Raw genomic sequence first — 24,307 nt, forward strand, 5'->3', positions numbered from 1 at the left:
CAGAATAGATCATATTAGGCCACAAGATAAGTCTCAACAAATTAAAAAATACTGAAGTCATACCATGCATCTTCTCCAACCACAGCACTATGAAACTAGAAATCAACCACAAGAAAAAAAGTCTGGAAAGAACACAAATATGTGGAGGTTAAATAACATGGTATTAAATAATGAATGGGTCAATCAAGAAGTCAAAGAGGAAATAAAAAAATACATATGAAAATGAAAATACAGTGGTTCTAAATCTTTGGGATGCACCAAAAGCTGTTCTAAGAGGGAAGTTTATAGCAATACAGACCTAACTCAAGAGGCAAGAAAAATTTCAACTAAACAATGTAACCTTACACCTAAAGGAGCTTGAAAAAGAAGAACAAAACCTAAAACCAGTAGCAGCAAGGAAATAATAAAGAGAGCAGAAATAAATGAGATAGAAAATTAAAACACCAACAGAGCAGATCAATAAAACCAGGAGCTAGTTCTTTGAAAAGATCAAGAAAATTGATAAGCCTTTAGCCAGACACATCAAAAATAAAAAATAGAGAGGACTCAAAATAAAAATGAAAGAGGAGAAATAACAATGGACACCACAGAGATAAACAAGAATTATAAGAGAATATTATGAAAAACTATATGCCAACAAAATTATATGCCAACCTAGAAGAAATTGATAAATTCCTAGAAACATATAATCTCCCAAAACTGAATCAGGAAGAAATAGAAAATTTGAACAGACCAATTACCACCAATGAAATTGAATCAGTAATCAAAAAACTCCCAACAAAGTCCAGTACCAGACACCTTCACAGGTGAATTCTACCAAACATTTAAAGAATAATTAGTTACCAATTCTTCTTAAACCTTTCTGAAGAATAGAAGAGGAAGGAAAGTTTCCAAATCCATTCTCTGAAACCTGCATTATGCTGATCCCAAAACCAAAAGACACTATAAAAAAAGAGACCTACAGGCTAATATAATGAACATTGATAAAAAAGTCGAGAACAAGATATTGGCAAACTGAATTCAATAATACATTTAAAAAAATCACTCACCACAATCAAGTGGTATTTTTTCCCTGGGATGCAAGGATGTTTCAATGTTTGTATATCAATCAACATGATACATTACATCAACAAGAGAAAGGATAAAAACCATATGATCATCTCAACAGATGCAGAAAAAGCATCTAACAAAGTGCAAAATCAATATTCATTATAAAAACTCTGAACAATGTAGGGTTTAGAGGGAATATACCTCAACAAAATAAAGGCCATACATGAAAAACCCACAGCTAACATCATACTCAATGTTGAAAAACAGAGCTATTACCCTAAGATGAGGAATGATAAGCATGTCCACTCTCACCACTTTTATTCTAGTACTGGAAGTCTTAGCCTCAGAGCAATCAGACAAGAAAGAGAAATGAAAGGCATCCAAGTTGGTATGGAAGAAGTAAAACTCATTTTTTGCAGATGACATTATACCATGTATAGAAAACCCTAAAGGCTCCACCAAAAAACTACTAGAACTAATAAAATCGATATACAAAAAACCACTGCGTTTCTATACACTAATAATGAAGTAGCAGAAAGGTAAATTAAGAAAACACCCCCACTTAAAATTGCACCAAAAATAATAAAATACCTAGTAATAAACTTAGCCAAGTAGGTGAAAGATCTATACCCTGAACTATAAAACACTAATGAAAGAAATTGAAGATGACATAAACAAATGGCAAGGTACTCCATGCTCACAGACTGGGAGTTTACACTGCCTAAAATAATCTGTAGATTTAATGCAATCTCTATCAAAATGCCAACAGCATTTTTCACAGAACTAGAAGAAATAATCCTAAAATTTCTATGGAACCAAAAAAGACCCTGAATAGCCAAAGCAATCTTGAAAAAGAACAAAACTGGAGGTATCACAATCCCAAATTTCAAGGTATACTACAAAGCTGTAGTAATCAAAACAGTATGGTACTGGCACAAACAGAGATACATAGATCAGTGGAACAGAAGAGGGAGACTATAAATAAACCCATGATATGATCTATTAATCTTCAATAAAGGAAGCAAGAATATGCAATGCGGAAAAGAATCTCTTCAAAAAATGGTGCTGGGAAAACTGGACAGCTACATGCAAAAGAATCAAAGTGGCCCACTTTCTTATATATACACAAAAATAAAGTCAAAATGGATTAAAGACATAGATGTGAGACCTGAAACCATAAAAATCCTAGAAGAGAGCACAGGCAGTAATTCTCTGACAGCAGCCAGAGCAATATTTTTCTAGATGTCTCCTGAGGCAAGAGAAACAAAAGCATAAATATACTATTGGGGGTATATAAAAATAAAAACCTTCTGCACAGCAAAGAAAACAATTCACAAAATTAAAAGGCAACCTACTGAATGGGAAAAGATATTTGCAAATGACATATCTGATAAGGGGTTAGTGTCCAAAATATATAAAGAACTTACACAACTCGACACAAAACAACCAAAAATCCAATTTAAAATGGGCAGAAAACATGAACAGACATTTCTTCAAAGAAGACATGATGGCCAACAGACACATGAAAAGATACATGCACCCCTATATATATTGCAGCATTACTTACAGTAGCCAAATTATGGAAGCAACCCAAGTGTCCACTGATGGATGAATGAATAAATAAAAAGTGGTATATATATACAATGGGATATTAGTCATAAAAAATAATGAAATCTTGCTATTTGCAACAACATAGATAGATCTAAAGGGTAGAGGGGCGCCTGGGTGTCTCAGTCGGTTGAGCATCCTACTTCGGCTCAGGTCATGATCTCACAGTTTGTGAGTTTGAGCCCCGCGTCAGGCTCTGTGCTGACAGCTTGGAGTCTGGAGCCTGCTTCGGATTCTGTGTCTCCCTCTCTCTCTGCCCCTCCCCTGCTCACACTCTGTGTCTTAAAAATAAATAAACACTAATAAATAAATGGTATAAAGTTAAGTGAAATAAGAGAAATACAAATACCATATGATTTCACTCATGTGGAATTTAAGAAACAAAACAAATGAACAACAACAACAAAAAACAGACTCTTAACTATAGAGAACAAACTGATGGCTGCCAGAGGGGCAGTTGGATTGGGGGGGGGGGGAGATGGGGAGAATAGGTGAAGGGGATTAGGAGTATTTGAATGAGCACTGAGTAGTGTACAGAATTGTTGAATCACTACACTATACTCCTGAAACTAATATAACACTGTATGTTAATTATACTGGAATTAAAACGAAAATAATTATTTCTGGACATGTTAAGTTTCAGATGTCTGTTACATATTAAAAAAGAAATTGAACATACAAATCTGGATTTGTGGGAGTGCATCAGGATTGGGAGCCAGTGGGGCTGGGTAGGTGCAGAGGTAGGGAGAACATGGTGTGTGTGTGTGTGTGTGTGTGTGTGTTTGTTTGTTTTGACCATGGTGTTTGAAGGGAAGATTTTCAGAGGACATAGAGTAACTGGTGATGTTCAGATGAAGGATAAGCATGGGAGCTAATGGCTGGGGTGGAGTGGCAGTGAGCCCTCAAGGAGAGAGGCCAGATGTTGGAGGGATTGTCTCCATGGATGCTGAATGTGACAAGAGTAGAGGCCCAAAAGAAGATTGTAAACAAGAAGCCACATGGTCACAAAGGGAGGAGCTTCAAGATTCTACACTTTCCCTGTGACCCCTTGGGCAGTAATGGTAGGGAGAAGAGAGTTAGAGGGATATATGGATATGAGAGAGCAGGGCATCTGGGGGCGCCTGCCTGCCCCATGCCACAGAGTTGCTAGGATGCCATAAGGCAGCTGGAGCAGAAGCCAGATGGGAGGCTGGTTGGGAATGCTCCAGCTTCTGGGTATTGCTACTACCAGCGGAGGTCGCTTTGAAGTCATGAAAAGTCTGTTAGGACAGGATGTCTACAGAGCTTGTGGGAGGGAGGGGGAGGAAATTCCTGGAGGAAGGCAGAGGACGAGGAGGAAGGAGGGGCTGCACCTTCTGAAGAGTCACCACTCTGTAGGAAGTCTCAGCTGCTGGGAGAAAGCCTGCCTAAAGCTGGCATCTAGGCCTCCAGTGAAGGGGAAGAGGGCTGCTCTGCTGTGATGCACGCACAGCCTGTGCACCTAGCTTCCTTTAGCTGGGTACCCGGGACACCTTGCCATGAACCTCTGTCAACCTCTCCAAGGGCCAGTGGCTTGCAAGAGGCTCTGGCCCCTGTTGTGATGGCAGTGGAGCCTCAGGGAACATCATTCCCAAGCTTTACTGGACCTTTAGGAAAGGTTCGTCAAGGAAGCAGCAACACCCAGTACCCCCCTCACAGGGCTGCCACAGGTGACAGAGTGGAATTTTCTTGGGAGCCTCTAGGTTCAGGCAGACGGTCCCCCAAGACTTTGCAGGAACCAGGCTGGGAGGATGAAGGATGCATGCCAGGAGGAGGCCAAGGGAGACAGAAATGCAGGTCCCACACCACTCAGGGCCCACTTAGCAACCTCCTTTCCCTCTAGCTCAAGATTTTCAGAACATCTGTTATCTTTTCTACTTACCACTGATTTGCGAATGCTGACACGGGGCTTGGGGATGGGTTTGGAGGGTTTGTTTTCAAAGCTTTCTGGAAGTGTAGAGGAATGCCCCCCTTTTCTTGCTTGTAGTGCAAGCTGGTAGGCGACTTCAAATGCCTGTCCCAGTGTTAGGATGATTTCGTAGGCTAAATTCTGCAAGAGTAAAGAGAAAGTGTTTATTAGGTTGTACTACAGGGTGGCCAAGTTGAGTGGCTGAGGAGCACTGTGGGAGGTGAACTAGCAAGGACCTTGAACTACTCTACTTATTGTGGCAGTGAGTCAGTGGAAATCTGTGAAAAACAGGAAACTCTAGGTCCAATTTGGAGTCTATATGTCATTAATCAGCAATGAGATGCCTCTCTTTCAGCCATGCTAAAGAGCCGACCCCCAACTTCATTCCACAGGGAGCAGGCCCCCACCCACTGGCCCCAGGAACCTACTCCATTCTGAGCCTCCTCATGGGCAGCTGGTTTGCTCCCAGGCCTTGGAAGATAAGGGGTTACTCTGGTCCTTCATCTTAGTTCTGGGAGCGCCTCAGCTGTGCCTGTGAGGACTAGCCCACACACTCCACAGGAGGTGTTCCTGAGAAGTTTGGGTCTTTTTACCTCAAACATCTGTGATTCAGTGAACATCTCTAAAGCACAATCAAAATCTAATTTAGGCGGAGGGAAGAGGCATTAGTCATGCTGGTGTGGCGTCTCACAGTTACAGCAGCCAGCATGCAAACAGAGCCAATTATCCATCTATTTCTTGAGGCGCTTGCTCTCCCTGTGGGTCCACTCCATATTTTATCATCAAATCAGCAAGAGACAGGAGACGGTGTCAGGCCTGAATGCCATGCCAAGCAGTGCCTGGGAGAAAGGTTCTTTTCGTCAGACCTTCAATCATTCCTTCAAGATGACTTCTAGCTTTCCTTTCTCTTCTCCCGATACGTATCTTCGATTTCTACCTTCTCTTCCCAGCACAGCTCCACCCCATCTTCTCTCACTAAGAAAACATGATGTTGTGTGACCCCAAGGAGACAGGGTCTCGACAACACCCCTGAGGTCACAAGTGCACCGAAGAGGTAGATGCCTATCAGTCACAGAGAGCTTTCTTAAAATCACTGCACAAGCAGAGAGCAGGCATGGTTTGTCCCAAGTTTTCATTCCGATCAGTGTCCCTGGAATGTGTATTCATGGTTTCTCAAAACACAGAAATGGCATTCTGCTTATGCTGCTTTTGCAACTGTGCCCATCTCTAGCCCCTCTAGTCAAGCACATGGAACAGCTCAATCCCCATGATTCTGGGGAGAACTGTTTGGGACTATTCCCACTTGAAGATGGTGAAGGAGATACAGGATCGCCTTCAGAGGCCATGTGAAAGAAGCCTGTGGATTTCTGAACAGACCAGGTTTCAGATCAATGCCAGACTGTTGTGGTCTTGGACCCAAGTAGGGAGAATGCCTCCGAGCTTGAAAACTGTTTTGACAGAAGCGGTGTCTTCTTCTTCGAGTGACATGTTATGAAATGATGGCCCCACAAGACAGACGTGTGCTTGCTGGAGACACTGAACCTCGCACAGCCAACTGAGCACTTCCTGCAATGAACACTGATCCCGTGTTTGCCTCCAAGGATGAGTCAGACTAGTAAATTAGCAGTGCACCAACAAATGATAGTGGAGGAGGGCTGGCAGACAGCTCCGGCCATCATTGTACAAAGAGGGCTGAACCCTTCATCTGCCTACACTTGGCACTCATGTCATCGTCAGCCTTGCCTCCTTGTGTGCAGATGGGACCCCTCTGAAATGCAGACTGGGGTTTCTGATTTCTGCAGTCTCCATGTGAAGTCACATGCTCTTGGTCTTGTTCAGCACAACTGTGGAGATGGTTGATGTCCATCTGTCAGGGCCATGTAGCACATATTCATGCTCTGGGTGGGCAAATGGACTAAGGGAAAGATGGCAGATTCAGCAATTCTGTAATGTTCAGCTTTTAGGTCCTGGAACAGTGGAGCTTAATGAGTGTGAATTCCTTTATCACTAACCTAAAAACAAATTCCTGAAAGTGAGATTTACTTAAAGCTCCAGTGTTTTCAAATCAAAGTTGAAGATGCTCATTTGAGCAAGTGAGATTTTTCACATGACTATTATGGGAAGCCTAAAGATTTTGAAAGGTACTGGGTTAGAAGCCCTGCCTTTTCATTTTTAATTAGTTCCTGGTGTTAGGAAACTGCTCAAATAAGACACAGAGACCAGACTGTGCCAAATGGCCTCTCCTGATTTGGCTTGCATTCTCTTGACATCTTGCTTTTCATTTCATTTTAGAATGCTTTACTGAGTTATTCTCCTATGATTATGTAAAGAGTTGGACACTGTTACCTTTCCTATCTTTTCTATCACTTCAATGTTTGAGGTGGTGATTATGGAAGCCAGGAAGGGTCCATGGGCATGAGACAGAGGAGCAGTGGTTCTGATGGGGCTTCTGAATGCTGAGTGCCATGTTACTGACATACCAGGGCCCCTGAGGGGAAGAGACACTCATCAGATGGGATCTGCAGACACATGTTTGAATGGAGAGGAAGGTTCATATCTCCTGCCTCTCCTTAGTAACATTCCCACTATTTAAATGGCAGAGGAGAGTTACTGTGGGAGTAGGAGTCTCTATTAGGACGAAGCCAGAAGTTAATACTGCAATATCAGAAAGGCTTAGGTGGCCATCCCTTGCTTCCTCCTTGAAGCCAGGCTTGCCAACCCCAGCGATGCTGGCTGGCACTGAAGAGCCAGCGATGTTGCTCAAAACAACTGACAACCCAATTACTCTCTGTTTTCAATGTATTATTATCTTTGCAACTGTTGGGAGGCCAGTGCCTGAAACTGTGCCTGGCATACCACAGGCACTCAGTAAATGCTTGCTGAATGAATGAATGAATATCCAAAGGACAAACCAGAGAAACAGCACTACTATAGTTACACTAAAGTTACACTGTAATATGGTATTATTATAGGCAGCATAGCTACTATTAAGTGAGGACTTTACAGGTGTTAGGAATCAATTGTGCCAAGCACTAGATTTATCTCATTTAAATATTATCACAGTTATTGCAAAATATCATTATCCTTATTTTACAGGTAAGGAAATTGAGGCTTAGAGAGGTTAAGTAACTTGCCCGACATCACAGAGCTAGAAAGTTACAGAGTTGTGATAGGAACCAATATTTGTGACTCAAAGCCCATATTCTTAACCCTACCCATGTGTGGTGGTTTGTCTCCAGAATGGCTGCCATCAGTTCCTCTCCTCTGTGTACATGTCATGACCTTCTCCTAAGAGGGTGAGTCTGTTTCTTTGCCTCCTTAAATCTAGATTGACTTTACTGATTTTCCCAACTAGCAGAATGTGGAAGAAGTCACGCACAGGGGGACCTCTGAGATTCAGTCACGAGGAGCCTTACAGTTTCTACCCAGGCCTCTTGGAACATTTGCTCTGAGGGAAACTAGCCATGTGTAAAACATCTGACCACCCCAAGGTCAGCATGCTATGTGAATGTCCAAGCTGGTCAAAGGCAGAGGCTGCCTGGAAAGAAACAGCAGTTGCAGTCATCCCAGCCTAGATTCCAGATACACAGTGAAGGAGTCATACTGGACATTCAATCCCTAGGAGATGCCACAGAGACAGGGTCCAAGACCCCAGACAGATGCCCCAATAGAGTTGTCCCATCCGAGCCACCTCAGTGGAGGCCCCAGATACTGCTAAGCAGAAGAGAAGAGCAGAACTACAGTATTCTGCCCAAACCCCTAACTCACAGAATCATAAACATAATGAAATGGATGTCCTCCTATGTCACTAAGTTTTGGAGTGGTTCGTTAAGCAGCAATAGATAACTGGAACACCACACAATGCTACAGAAGGCTGGTTCGATCCTCATTCAGGTAGTAGGAAGAGGAACTTCCAGCCTTGAGCTGGGATGAACAGTATGTAGTCATGGGGAGTTACTCCTGGAGCCACCTACCCTCAGCCCTGGCTGTGGAGAAGCTAGATGTAGGCACTAAGGTGTCCCTTCACACATGCTAGCCCAAACCACAGAGTGCTGGAATTTCCTTTTAAGTTGGCACAACGATGTCCTCATCTCTAGCCACTAACTCCCTTGAGCATAAATTCAAACTCCTTCAGTTTTACATTCACTACCTTACACCTTTCAAATGCTGTAACTCAGCTGGTCTCTGACCTTGGCTCTTTCTGCTCCTTCTAGCTTATTGGAAAATACATGCCTTGGCTTTTCCAGCAGGAGTCTCTTTCCAGAATCATATTATGGCAATTGGCCTTGAGCCAATGATTACTGGGGAGAGCATGCTCTGAGCCTCATTTTTCTTAATATGCAGTATCTATCTTGCTGGATTGTTTAGAGAATCACTCATGATTACACTTACCCAATGACAATTCAGCCAACACTCATGATTTCTGTGTGCCATGCACATTATATGACATGCTTCACATGGACTATCTCATTGAATCCTGCCAACAACTCTGTGGGCATTATTAATAACTTTGGGGTTATTATTATTCCTAATTTACATGTGAGAGAATTAAGCTCAGAACAGTTAAATAACTTGGCCATGAAGCTAGCACGAGGCAGAACTGGGATTTGAATCCAGGTGTTGACAGGCTATGCTCTTGACCACTATACCTTAGAACTAGACTTAAGGTAAATGACTTCTGCAAACTGTTAAAAAGAAAAAGCATAAAAACATTAAATACAGAAGCTCCCGGGTGGTTGATGCATCTTGGCTGGGATGAAGGTACCTAAAGGTACACAATTTGCCTGGGTCTCATGCCAGAACCAGGCAGCTTCCCGGGAAAGGGTGTCCTTTGTGAGTTAACACGATCCATCATCACAGGGATTCTCAACCAGTGGAAGTGTCCCTTTCATGATGAGGGATGCCAAGCAACACTCCCTCTCCAGCAGAGGCTCTTTAGGATGAAGGCAGGGAATCCCAAGTCAATGGGGACTACCACCCCTAGGGAAACATCACAATCTCTAAACCCCTTCCCGTTTCTCCTGGGGTCTTTGATCTGTGAATTAAGAATTACTACATTAGAGGAATTTGCAGAGCCATTGTATTTTAAGGACAGATCTTAACCGTAATCAAGGGACACAAACTGGAGATGTATAGGCAAGCTTGCATTTACTGTGAGCTCTAGGCAGTCAGGAGTATAGTTGACCATCACCTTGGATACTTACTGAGCTTCTTCCATGTGTCAGGGGCTGAGCTCCTGATGCCTAGCCCATGCCTGGTCTGTAGCAAGTGTCCAGGAAGTGCTCACTGAATGACGTGGATGAGGGGAGGCTCATGGAGAGACAAAGAGATGTCCCCATTGTCCTCCTGCATCCTAGTCACTGAGGCTGTGCCTAGCACATTCATCAGTTTGGTGTTAGAAAAATTTCAGCATAGATATGGACAATCTGTCCCCTAGGAAAAATTCTGGCCACTCAGGTAATTAATTTATATTGACTGATGCATCACTAGGATTTTTTTTTCTGCTTTATAATTTTGTGTTTTATTTGAAAAATTAGTACTTATCATTTCCCTAATATAATAATCATTATAACAAAGGAAGAAGTGAATACATCAGATAGCTTATAAAGGAAGAACCAGATCATAAAACTTAGAAATTTTTTTGAGAGAAAGAGAGAGCAAGGGGCAGAGAGAGGGAGAGGGAGGGAGGGAGGGAGAGAGAGAAAGTGAAAGAGAGAGAGAAGTGGGGCTCACCCAAAGTGGGGCTGGAACTCACCTGATCTGGGACTTGAACTCACCAACTATGAGATCATGACCTGAGACGAAGTCTGATGCTTAGGGACTGAGCCATCCAGGAGCCCAAAACTTAGAAATGTTTAAGCACACTGGACAGTAAATATGCTCTTGCCACATGTACAGAACATCGGCAGGTGGGATCTAAAATGACTATCCCAGTAAGCGCAGCCTCAGCCTGCATCCCCTCCCTCCTATGAAGAGTTTATCCTTCCTTCCTTGTTGGAAAAGCTCCAAACAAATTCAGGAAGAGCCTGGTTCCTGACCTTGCTTGCCCTGGGAATCCACCATGTCCTCCTGCGTCTATCTAGTTTGGGGTTCTGTCTGGGATGCCCTGTTTCAGGGGTGCCTTTTGATTCTGTTCTAGCAATAAGCTTTATCTCCATCCCTAAGAGCCAGGCCACTGCCAGGCCTGGAGGAGCAGCTGTGGAGGTGGCCTGGGATGGGATTGGAAACAAAAGCATTCTTTCATTTTTAGAAGGAAAAAAAAAAAAAAAAAAAAAGCATTTTTAGATAAAGTGGGGGTTTGAACATTTTTTTAAGCTGAAGGGTTCAGTGGCATATTTGCAAGAATACTATAATATTTAACATTTTCATAAATAGAGGACGGATTAGGTATACCGCATAGATCCACACAGTGGAACACTAGGCAGCCAATTAAAATGAAAATTCAGTCATTAAAAAAAACTGGTTAAAAGACTCTAAAAATATATGGATATATACAAACATAGATGGTATCTACGTGCACAGAAAACAGGGATATATATTAAGATGTTACTAATGGTTAACACGGAGTGTTGAGATGATGAATGAGTTTTTATGTTTCTTTATGTTTTGAACTTTATTCAACTGAAGTTGAATAATTTTATAGTCATAAAAATAAAAGCCTGTCAATTTTAATACTTAAAAGAAAATAGTCTAGCTCAAAAAAATCTTACTTATTCTTTACCCATCACCTTGGGGTTCTGAGTGCCTTTGCATTCTCTGGCAGAGAGGGTCGGAAACTATTCCAAGCAAAACCCAGGCCCTACTGCAGATGTTACCGTGGCTCACCTCCATGTACCAGTAGGGCTGGCCATCCATTAGGCCAAGAATCTAATTTAGGCTCTTCAGTTTTCACACTGGATGTCAATTCTAACATCTGCTCAGTTGAATTTTAGACTACCTAGCTCTTCCTTTAACCTGGAACCTCAATACTTCTTTCTACTCTTCTAAGTACAAAGAGTTGAACCTTCTACTGTCTAATTTCTATCAAGCTCAGCTGAAAAATGTTGTATGTGGACATTAACTTATAGACACACACTCAGTACATTCTTGCAGCTGTGCTAGGTTTTATTGCTGTACAGAGTCAGACCACCTGTGAACCTGAACCACATTCTATTTCATCTCAGAGATGATAAAGCAGACCTAGCAGCAACTAGCACATGACATTGCTTACTATGTCCCAGGGACCTGCTAAGTGCCTGATGTAGATTACCTAACTCTCAGAGCTACCTTAGAGAGGGAGAATTATCGCCCCCAATTTTATGTGTGAGAGGTTCAGGATTAGTGAGATTGATTAACCTGGCCAAGTTCACACTGCTAGTAAGGGGCAGAGCCAAGATTCAAACCCAAATCTGACCTCAGATGAGCCAGTATTTTGTGCCACTCAGCTCCCTGCCTTGTTGCTTTTTGTGAGTCTGCTGGTGTTCTGCTTTCACTGAGGGAAACTTGTGTTTTGGAGATTCACTGTATGAATGTTAGTGAGATACTATCAGACAATATTGTGTCATGGAGAGACTCAGGACAAAAAGTTCTTTCAGACTTCAGTCTCACTGAAGTTTTGTTTTCTGAGAGGATGGGCTATACTCCCCAATACAGGAGACATGTATTTCCCTATTTGCTTTGACTTCCAGGAAGCTCAGAGCCAAATTTGTGGCTTGGCTCTAATAACTACATACAATTCTGTGGTCTGCATACTGATGTTAAATCTATTCCCTTGGTGTTGATCTTCCTTTTAGTCTGTATTTTCCCCAATTCAGATCTGTGTGTACCTCTATTTTTAGATCTATCATACCCATTTATGTAGGTTGCCTTAAATCCTTGATGGAAGAAGGCATGGTATAAATGATGTCCATTTGTTCATGCATACATTTGCGAGCTCACTTTGTTTAACCTGTTACTACCAAAATGGCTGACAAGCTACATCATATATGGCCTTCTCATCACCTGGTGAAAGTGACACCTCAGTAAGTGAGCGAGCTGAGAAGGGATGGGACACCACAGGGAGAGAGGGCCCTGTTGGTCCAGGCTGGTAAGCTACTGTTTGCAAGTAGACCATTCTGATCTATCTTCTGGCACTTTCTGCTAGCATTAAAAAAAAACACAAAACCACCACATTTCAGTAACTGGAATTGAAGGAATAAACAAATGTTAGTTCCACAGCCTTAGGAAACTACGGGCCCATATCTGGCTATTCTTTGGACTCTGGGGGTCAGCAGAACTACTTCCTGAGGTCAGCAAAGGTTACCCACGCCTGAAGAGGATGCCAACAGAGACATTCAAAGAAAGGGCTATCTCTGGGCATTGAAGCCCTAGACAGGGCGGAGGAGTCACAAGCATGAGGAGCTTCAGAGGTTTGCCATACCAGCACTGGTGACTAAAGACCATGCCTACATCACCTGCATGGGCTAAAGCTACGATGGGCTACCTACCTGTGGCACCAATCACTGCCACTGAGGGGACGACACTGAGAACAGGGTCTGGTCCAGGTGACCTTTAGGTCCCTTTCCACCCTGAGAGATCCAGGATTCTAATTAGAAGCTGATGTCTCTTACTGTGGATTCAGTTTAGAGATGTACATCAGTTTAGAGATGTACATATACTTGACCCCATGTTAAACTGTAGCATATTATGCAAAGACCAGACTGCAGGCCTCGACAATCCACCAGCCAATGCTTAGAGAGGCTATAACCAAGGGGCTGGCCTTCCTCCCAGAGGATGTCCTCATTGCAACAATCACCCCTAAAATTATTCCAAATGCTCAAGTATTTTGTCTATTATAAAATGACTCTTTTAGCAAAACACCCTTTCCCCATCTCTCATCTTTGGCTGGTAAGTTAATGCTCACCTGGGGCACTGTATCTTCCAGGAGCCTTCTCGTAATCCCCTTTCCTGACCCTCTGGCTAAGCAAGGTGCACATTCTCAGACAGCCCTGCAGCATCTTTACACAGCTCTACTTCATGGTATTTACTAGTATTTTCTCTCATTTGTCTTTGTGTCTGTAGGGCTTAGGGTACATTAGCTGCCTGGTAGGTCCCTAAGATCAGAGGACATGCACCTTAAGGGTTAGATAAGGGTGACTATGGATGGCCAGAGCCAATTCTTGCCTTCTCTTTTCTCTCCCGCAGGTAGACCTGGATGAACAAAGGCCAAACAAATACATGCAATGCCATCAGGGCCCTGAAAACAGAGGAGAGTGATTTTTAATCTGGGTCCTCAGCAGGGTCTCCAGAAGGAAGCCACAATTCTTTTTTGGCTGTATTTTGCTTGTACTTCTTGTTTTTTAAGACCTAGGGTAAGCTTCATCTACAAGTTGCTTCACCCACATCTTGAAGCAAAAATAACTCTTGAGAATATTCTGGGCATATTCACAGAATTCATTGACATCTCTTTAACTCCACCTATAGTTAGTTCTCTCAAGTACAAGCCAGAAATTAATCTCGATAGATTGTATCTGTAAAAGTAAATACTGCCCAATCACAGTCTTTAGTATTTAGAAATAAACGTTAGGCATTTGGCTAAGATGTCTATCTGGTTCAGGGCTGACATGCAGACTGACCAATATACAGATAACCTCTTTAGGGGTAATTTCAGCTCACCAAAAGAATCATGAAATTAATATTTCCCCCTAATTATAACAGGGGTACATGTATACAATTTTGAAAATATATAAAGAAGAAAATAGAAAATCACCTGTAAAATTCTACTCCTGGAATATAGCCAATACTGCGTTTTGGTTGGTTTTCTTTTTGCATTCATATATATACAAATACTTTGATATGATATATGAATATTTACATATGTGAATTAAAAAAATTAAAATCACACTTGATATGTGGTTTCATAAGCTTCTTTCTCATGCAACATTAAATCATGAATAGTTTTTGCCTGCTACCAAATGTTCTTCAAGAATCAGATTTTTAAAGGTGGCAGGGCATTATTCCAGCATTACTCGCTAAGGTTTAACTTCATGCCTCATCCTGAGTACATGAGGGCACACTGGCTTAGCAAAGACCTAATTAGCCAGGAGGTTGGGCCCTCCTTCCTTAAGCCATGATTTGCTTTCTTGTAACATTCAAGGTTCTCCATGGAGATCATGCACCTGTGCCCCGTGTTCACCTGTCCACATGAAACCATAGCCTGAGTTGGCTGGATAGCAGGCATCCACAGGGACTTGGAGAAAGGGTATGCAAAAGAGAGATTTGCCCGATTTCAACCTCTCCCCACTTTTCAAAAGTAAATGCTCCTAGTGGAAGCTATAGTAAACCTTTACTAAACTGTGATGCCTTTGAAAAGGGGCACTTCCCAAATCCAAAACCCTTTTTATTTTAACCCTTCTCATTGAAAATCTTTCTCAAATGGACAAGTCCATTTCCTTAGCTTAATAAAAACAGTAAATATAAATGGCTTCTTGCTTATTGCAGGTGTGTGTAATACTCTGAGCTCTCCACTCCCAAGTGAATTAATGAGTTGTCATGCCTCCAAACTTATCACATGTTCACACAAAGTAAGCATTCAGCTTCCAGCCCGAGCACGCCTCCTCTGAGAGCCCCAGCCCTGCTAGGTGTTGGCACAACTCCAGGGCAGCAAGGGTATGATTTCATGGCAGCTATTTGTTATGTCCCTACTTCTCCTACTGAACTATGAGCTTCTAGAGAGCAGGGACCTGTGCCTGACTCATAGTAGGCACTCAATAAATGTATTTAAATGGACTTTGACTTTGTTCCTCAAGTGTGGAATGCTGCTGCAGCAAACACATGCTGTAAATGAAAAACTGGTTTTTCATACGGGTTCTCACAACAAGAATACAACTGCTACTACCCCTCTCCTGTCCTCAGCAGCTGAGAATAGCTGAACACCCTGTGGACACATATTATCTCATTTAATTCTTACAATAGTCGTAAGTGGTGGGTACTATTGTTAGCTCTGTTTTACAGATGAGGAAACAGGATTAATTCTTGGCCAGACTATAAGTCTAAGAAGTGCTGACCTGATTCTAAATGCTACACTTCTAAACAGGACACCTGAGTTTTAGTTCTTTGCAGGGAGGCTATATGGACACAGGTATGAATGCTGCCAATCTGCGAAAAAAAATTCAGAGTGCCTTTCTTAGATCTAACTTTACAAAAAAATGGGTTGATTTTAGGCACTAATAACATCCATCCCTTCTTCCCCCACAAAAAATAGGGATGAAGAGAAAAAAGTGATTATTATTCTTTGAATATCCACCCACCTTTGACTTTGTGACTTGGTTAATTCTCAATGATTTATGCCAATGGAGAAAAGATACAGATATAATGCACGTTGACAGTGTTAATTTATTCCTTTTTTTTTTTTTTTTTTTTTTTTTTGGTGAGGGAACAGGTGGTGGTGTATAGGGACCACTGGGCTGGGAACGCTGCCTTTTTATATTCAATTAGAGCCACTCACTGCTCTCGGGAGCAGGATCCCTCCTGACACTGACTTGCCGAGGAGTCTCAGTGGCTTCAGAACCAGACTTTCACTTTAGGTTGCTATCATAAGTGGGAAATAAGGCAGGGAAAGTGGTAGAGTTCCATCTAAAGGACTCTATGCCCTTTAAGGTTGCCTTCTATTGCCATGTACTTTCATATTTCATAGTCTCATAGTCAAAGAGGTTGAGGGCCATTTTCAGGTGGAGAAAATGAGAAACAGAATGCCAGCTACAGCTTGGCTCCACACACAATATTAACTTAGTTGTCAGAGGTCAACTAACATCATCACCACTACCACCAACAGTTTTCTGCACTAAGTTCCCACTTTGTTGGATAACCTCTGCAACACAAGCCCTAAATACTTCTCACCAGGAACTTTGAGCTACCCTGTATATTCTCACGGTTTACAAACAGGCAGTATGGATGAAGGAGGTCAAAAGGTACAAACTTCCGGTCACAAGTTCTCGGGAATGTCAAGTCTAGCACAGTGACTACAGTTAACAATATTATGCTGTATATTTGAAAGTTGCTAAGACAGTAGATCTTAAAGTTCTCATCACAAGGGGAAAAACTATTTAACTTTGAGGTGGATGGATATTAACTAAAGCTACTGTGGTGATCATTTCACAACATACACATAAATCATCATGTTGAATACTTAAAACGAATATAAGGTTCTATGCCAATTATATCTCAATAAAACTGGAAAAAAGGGGGCTCAGGACTTTTAATTTCATTAAACAGATGAGAAAACCAAGAAAGAAACTCATTGCAGAGCTGAAGTCAGAAGCTGGCATAGGTCTCATTGGTCAGGACAGTGTGCTTGACTGGACTGTCCTTTTCTGTCTATGCTTTGTTTGCTGGGACATACTGGTGGCACAGTACTATCAGATGCTGTCACACAGTCCGCCAAACTTGTCTGCCTGCATTTCATCATCTCTGCTTCTCCAGTTTAGTTCCTCTCATGGCCCACATTCAGCCAAGAAAGCACAGGAAAGAGGGAGCTTTGTCTCCCACATCCACCACCCACCAGCATCATGACTCCAACGTTGCCTGCACATTCCTGAGCCAGTCTGTGCCATACCACGTGCTGCATGCTCAAGATTACAGAATTTGGGAGTTGCACGTAAGAGCAAATGAGCATGGTTAAAAATACCAAAGACTGCAAATATATTCTTTATAGAGAAATGAGAATTAGCAAGTGTCTAACAAGTCATGGCTTTTAATTCTATTAAAAAAAAAAAAACCCTTTCATATTTTAAAAGTATTAAATGAGGTCCTTTCTAGATTTTTACAATAAATCTGATAGTTCCACAGAGAATGCATTGAAATCTTTCTGATTTACCCCTCTCCTTACTTAGAAATCTAGAATGAGTGAACAGTATATAGAAGATGACAGTTTCCAAGTGGCCTTGGTTATATCTGTTTCTTACCTATAGCATCCTCCTAAGGATGATCACTGCAGCTTTGGGATCTGGTGGCCACTGAAACACTCATTCCCCCCTTGCAATCCTTCCTGCATGCTATTCCCCTTCAGCCACTTGAGATAAGGCAGGAGGGAGGGAAAGTGGGATCCCTGTTTTCAACCCCTGTAGCTGGTCTCATGACGCATCCTTCTTTTCTGCCCAGCTGTATTGCTGCCTCCTCCTCTAAGTTCTCACTGCCTGGACAGTGGGCTTTGGGAAGCCTTCTGTTCTATGACAGATGAGATGTGTTCTGGGCCTTCCAAGTTAAGAGATGGGAATAGAAATCTGCTGCCATGACAGTGAGAGTCTAGAATGCAAGGAGGTTGGTGCTTGCTAATAGGTACATCCTGGCTTTTTTTCATGGGGACCTGCCCCCTAATTCTGCTTTTGCTCTAGTCTTCTTATTTGCATCGATCTACCTGTCATCTAAAACTGAAACAATCACAAGCTGAGTAACTTATCATAGATTCTAAGTAATGGAAACAGGCTTAGAGATCCTAAAGTATAACATTTCCTAAAGTTCTGTAGAACACCACCCATGCAAAGTGCTCTCCGAAAACAGTTCCATGGTCAGGTGAGCTGGGGAGACGTGGTGCAGTCCACCCCCTCCTGGCATCTGAGCATATTAAAGGCTTGACAACGTCCCTTAGTAAGTGAACTATGTTAAACTCACATGGTAGATTTGTAGGGGGACTTGGGCCTTCCTTCCCAGATTTCTATGGGAAAACACTCTGAATTTCAAATCTAATTCCCCATAAATTGAAGTGTTCTAGACATCACTGAATTTTCTTGATGGCAGATACTCATAAAAACACTGTTTTGACCTGTAAAAGCTTTGCAAGGTCAAAGCAGCAATAACTTTGCAATAAAAATGTGTATGTATTCATATATATCAGCTAAAAGATAACATGTATACTTACAGCTTTTTTTGTGTGTGCAATTTGAGCAGCCCAGGGGAATGACTCATACCAAAAAATTTTAAGGCTCCAAGACTAGACTGAATATTGAACTGCCCTATATAAAGATACAAAATCCATGCTCAAAGAGGCTCTTTTTTTTTTTTTTTTTTTTTTTTTTTTTTTTTTTTTACTGCAAGCAAAGCTCGTTGCGTCTCAAAATTGCTCAAAGGCCCTGGTCAAGTCTGGTGGCCTTTGTTACTATTTTTGAAGTTAGACAAACTGTGTTCACCTAGAGAGGATTAAAATGGTGGATTTGTGGTAGATGATGAAAATCCTTTGGAGCTGATACCAGCCAGAATCCTAAGCCTGTGAATATCTACAGTAAATCAAACATCTGGGTGAAAAGCTAAAAGATCAAGCAATTCTTTGCGTGCTTTCCAAATGTATCAGGGCCATCATGAAACTGAAACTAAACAGTTGCCTATCTTCCCCCACATTTCACCTTGGTATTCTGGCATCACACATACATTGCTAAAAACTCAAGGGGGCAGATGACCTATAGGTATCATTTTTAGTTTGAATATAGGACAATATTTGGGGTATGATCATAAAGGCCAATTATATGTTACTTTAAGAACTAATTTAGAAAGAAGTGCTGCAGTACTCAATGAGAGGCTGGAATTCATCCTGAAGAGTATCACAGTATTAATGTTAACACTTAGTGAAAACATTGCATGAAGGCAATATACCATTATAAGGCCTGCAGAGTCAATATTTTCTTTCTCTTGTTTCTATTTTATTTATTTATCACTTCTATTTTTTCAGTTCTTTTATAAGAGCAGTGTAAAAACTCTGGATCATAAATACACTTTTGGCAGATCTATTTTATGTCTTTTAGCAGAAAGAGGGCCAGGCTGTCAATTGTGATGTAAACAGGCAAGGAGAGGGAAGAGGTAGGGAAGGAACATTGAACACCTGTTATTTAGGAGGCACTCTCCATATGTTCCTTCATTTCAATCCTGATGAAAACCTGTGAGGTACAAATCCCTGTACCTGGGTTTATAGACAAAGGAAATTGAGGCTCAGAAAAGTCCTACAACTTGTCTAAGACCAGGGTGCAGGAAGCAGAGCTGGGGTGTGAACCCTGATCTGCCTGTTCTTTCTATGACACTAATCCAACTCCCATAGTGAAAGGTATTTCATGCAAACCAAAATATGTGTGGATAGAATGGAATTTTGCTCTTTACAGCAACAACTGCATTTCACAAGAATGGAAATTATGTTTAAGGCACCAGAAATCTAATGCTGAAATGACTTTAATCAACACCATTGATCTCATGTAAACAAACACAACCAGAGATATTCAAAAGCAGCTTTCAAGGGCTTTGCTTTCTAGTCCTTACTATGATCACATACCACTTCCACATACCTTCCAAAATAGAGGGAAGTTTTTAATAGCACATGAACATTCTTTCCTATTTTCGGTCTTCAAAAACTGAAAGACATGTGCCACTTGCTCTGAGCAAATGCTCTGAGCATGAGCCTGATGTACCTTAGAATGGTGTACATTTTGGATTATGGTGGTCGTTGGTCCTTCAGTGTTAGCCAGAGATGAAAAAGATTGTTCCAAGAAGTTTCACCCATGACACAGAACTATGGGCCGGCCTCCCAAGAATATATTTATTATATTGCAGTTTCTGTGTAATTATTTAAATATGTATATTTCAAACACATTGAACAGGGCAAAACTGTCAAGTTAAAGTGACATTTTAGGATTCTTCTGATTACAGATTATTTCATGGTTGCAACCATATCTGTTCTCGCTGCTTCAAATGCTGAATGGCCAGTGTACTGTATTAGAGATTCTTAGACATATCCTCAAGAATTGGTACCATACTGAGGGTATCTGTTTATCTTAGTGGAACACTTGTTTTCTACCACTGCTTTCATTTTTCAAGTTTGTAATATAAGGTCTAATGTTTAGTCTAATGACAAATAGGACTATAAGTGGTATAATAGAAGTATGTCATTACCAGACTAATTCTGAATAAGCAGATGAACCAAACCTTGGTGTTCTCAATTATAATTTGTAGGTATAAAAACTGTTTGACTACTTTTCAATATAGAAAACCACAAATAATGTATGAGGCACTGAAATTTATTTTTCTTCCTAACAAATCTGGACTACTATGCCCTACTATTTAAAAATGGCCACCAGAGAAACCAACAGACATTACTATGTTTTGGAACCAAAGAAAGAAAGGGATTTGTCAAATATGAAAAATCAAGTTAGTAGTTGAGCAATAGCAGTTCAGATACCAAGGAGAAATAGAATTCTAAATTTAATGGGTGAGTGAAAATATAGAAAAAGCTCAGAAAAACTTAGTCTGCAAAGTACCTTACATTAGGCATATCTGAACACTTGATAAACAAACCAAGTATCTTAACTGTAAGTTGAGCTTTCAATAAAATGCAGGTATATTGGGGGAAATATTTAATCTGTTCAAAGATGGTAGTTACTCACCACATCGAAGGCAGTAAACACATGACAGTAGTGGTGATTGGACTTCAAATCTTTTGTGATATAAGCAAATGTTGAGAGGTCTTCTGGGTCCTGGGCAGCACAGGAGATATTACGAATTTCATGCTCGGCAATTATGTTCTGGAAGAAATGACATAAGTGACCATTATTTTCCTTTGCAAACCAGTAAATTTTAGAACCAAGGCAAATGACTTGGGAATCAGTTGCCTTCCCCCTTTCTAGAATGTTCTAGACCAGCAACATTCAAGGTGACCCAACATGCTATCTGTGGGTAAATGAATACCAGATCTGGAAGGAATGTTTTCATTTAATTAAAAACAACCTAATATAGTCATATCCTGGAGCAGTGGTTCTCACCAGGTGCTGTGAGCAGAAGCAGTCTGGGTGGCAGACACTCCTTAAAAAAATAGTAGTTATGAAGCATTTTAGTGTTTTGATTCCCCATATACACCTATAGATAGGCAGTGCTGCCTTCTGCTAATTCTGTCTGGAAAGGATCACCTGCCACATTCTGCATGCTGGGAGAAACTCTTCCCCATCTTGCTGCTCACTGTCTTGTGCCCTGCTCCTACTGCCCCAGAGCAAAGGCAGGTATAGAAGGAAACGGGCAGGTGGAAATGTCAAGGTGCTATCTTTCAAAAAAAAATTTTGGGGGGGGGGGTGTCTGGGTAGCTTAGTTGGTTAAGCATCTGATTCTTGATTCCGGCTCAGGTCATGATCTCAAGGTTGTGAGATTGAGACCCTACTTGGGATATTCTCTCTCTCTCTCTTTCTCTCTCTTTCTTTCTCTCTGCCCCTCCTCCCCACTCATGCTCTCACTCTCTCTCAAAATAAATAAACATTAATTTTTTTAAATGTGAGTTTAGTTGACACTGTTACATTAGTTTCAGATGTACAATGTAGTGATTCAACTTCTCTGTACATTATGCTATGTTCACAAGTATAGCTACCATCTGTCACCATACAATGTGACACTGATAAACAATTCTGAATTGCTTACTCAGAATCAGTCTTGTAACGACATACTTACGGTATTATGCCACTTATAGTCCTATTTGTCATTAAGTCTAAACATTAGCCCTTATATCATAATTGACTATATTACCCATGCTGTGCCTCTTATCGCATGATTACTCATCCCATAAGTGGAAGACTGTACCTCCCACTCCCCTTCACCCATGTTGCCCATCCCCTCAGCCCCTTCCCTCTGACAACTCTGTTTGTTTTCTGTATTTATAGGTCTGATTCTGCCTTTTGTTTATTCAATTGTTTTATTTTGTAGATCCCACATGAGTGAAATCCTATCCATTTGTCTTTTTGGTCTTATTTCACTTAGCATAATACCCTGTAGGTCCATCCATGTTGTTGCAAATGGCAAGATCTCATCCTTTTTATGGCTGTGTAATATTCCATTGTGTGTGTGTGTGCGTGCACACAATCTTCCTTATTCAATCCTCTATTAATGGACACTTAGGTTGCTTCTATATCTTGGTTATTGTTAATACTGCAATAAACATAGGGGTGCATATATCTTTTTGAATTAGCGTTCTCATTTTCTTTGGGTAAATAGTAGTGGAATTACTGAATCATATGGTATTTCTATTTTTAATTTTTTTGAGGAACTCCACACTGTTTTCCACAGTGGCTGCAGCAATGTACATTCCCACCAACAGTTCAAGGTGCTCCCTCCTAAAGACTCTGTGGAGGCTAAGGTGTAGAGGTACTATGAGGGAAACAACCACTCTGCATTATTCAGGTCTTGGATTCCCTGCTTGATGCAGGGCCCTGTGGATGACAATACCTTACTAACTATACCCACTGTCCAGAATTATGAGTGGGCGCTGTGGCTATCATTATCTTACAGGTGGGGAAGCTGATACTCAGTGTAAGCGCCTTATGCAGGAGAGGTGGTAGAGTTAGGACTAAAATGTAAGGTTGTCTGACTGTAGAGTTCAGGCTCTTTCACACACTGCAGGGCCCCTCATTGCCACCTCTCCCTCACTGGTTTAACATAATGTCATTTTTTTCTCTCTAGCATTTCTTCATGGCATCTCCCTGCCAGCCCCCTCATTCCAACGTGCCTCTAAGAATAACTGGTGGGAGGTAAGTGAAGAAAGGTTTAAGTATTATTATCCTAAAGCACAAAATAACCAAGGAGCATCATCTTGGCTGCAAACCCTGCTAGAAATTTCTTTTGATACACAGACGTATTTGAAAAAAAAAAAAAAATTCCCATAATTGCGCATTTTTTATCTTATAATATCCCATTTACGTTTTTTCCAGTTGTCATAGATCTAAAACCCTCAATACTTTAGTTACGCTAATTACTTTTTAATTGCACAGTCTTAAATAACCTGTTGGCAATAAAATGTTCCGCGTATACCCATCAATGCCTAAAAACGCTTACAAAATGTCCTTCCCTGCCAGCACCCCCAGCAAGTACTTCATGGCCCCCACTCTACTGAGCTGTGTGGCTGAGAAGCAATTACAGAATTAACACATAAAAGAAAATTAAATTAAGACATTCTTCACTGTGGCCCTGTATGTTGACACTACACGCAGCACTCTGTCAAAAATAACTCAATTTGAAATTGGAATCCCATAAACAAATAACATTCTATTGCAAGATACAGTTTCAAAATAGAAGGCCATGATCTTCTTCTGGCATTCAGATAGGTTTTCAAGTAGAAAACTAAATGAGGAGCTAGTGAGTCTTAAAATGAATTTAAGAATCTACATGGTGTCAGGGCAACTGGGTGGTTCAGTTGGTTAAGCATATGACTCTCGATTTTGGCCCAGGACATGATGTTGGAGTTGTGAAACTGAGCTCCATGTTGAGCATGGAGCCTGCTTAAGACTCACTCTCTCTCTTTCTCTCTTACTCTCTCTCCCACTCATGCTCTAAAAATAAAAAAAAATTAAAAAAATAAAAATAATCTACAAAGTCTTCACAGGGATGTTTGCAAGTGCTGAGAGTCTCCACCATCATTTTAATTGGGGGCTGCCATGACCTTGGGGAGTGTGGATTTCGTCTCACCTATCCAAGATCCACTATCATCAGAAATAGAACATTCGCTGTGATTTTTAACTAAATTGGCATTTTGTGTTCTTGAGATCCTTTACTAGCATTCGGTAGATTGGAAGATCAACTTCTTGGGAAAGTATTACACTGAAAAACTCCCTGTCATTTTGAAAAAAGTTAATTTTATTTGAGACAGAGAGAGAAAGAGAGAGAGAAAGCAAGCCAGCAAGCATGAGTGGGGAGGAGGTGCAGAGGAATAGGGAGGGAGAGAATCTCCATGATGAACTCGGAGCCTGATGTGGGGCT

The 24,307-nt window shown here is 41.3% G+C and overlaps 1 protein-coding gene across 21 annotated transcripts in view; it reads right to left on the reverse strand.

Annotated features, from left to right (window-relative positions):
* The window catches only part of ANKS1B (ankyrin repeat and sterile alpha motif domain containing 1B), a 1,079,782-nt gene that overhangs the window by 6,370 nt on the left and 1,049,105 nt on the right, over positions 1 to 24,307 (reverse strand). For 16 of the 21 annotated variants that reach the window (XM_042947475.1, XM_042947471.1, XM_042947470.1 and 13 more), the window contains 2 exons: positions 20,962 to 21,099; positions 3,796 to 4,726 (listed from right to left, as the gene is read on the reverse strand). In XM_042947475.1, coding sequence (XP_042803409.1) covers positions 4,382 to 4,726; positions 20,962 to 21,099 — 483 coding nt within the window. In that variant the 3' untranslated portion in view covers positions 3,796 to 4,381. Of the gene's footprint in view, positions 1 to 3,795; positions 4,727 to 20,961; positions 21,100 to 24,307 lie in introns of those variants that run through there. The other 5 variants (XM_042947477.1, XM_042947476.1, XM_042947473.1 and 2 more) reach the window with 1 other exon arrangement.

Source organism: Panthera leo, chromosome B4 (assembly GCF_018350215.1).
Source record: "Panthera leo isolate Ple1 chromosome B4, P.leo_Ple1_pat1.1, whole genome shotgun sequence".
Lineage (NCBI taxonomy): Eukaryota > Metazoa > Chordata > Mammalia > Carnivora > Felidae > Panthera > Panthera leo.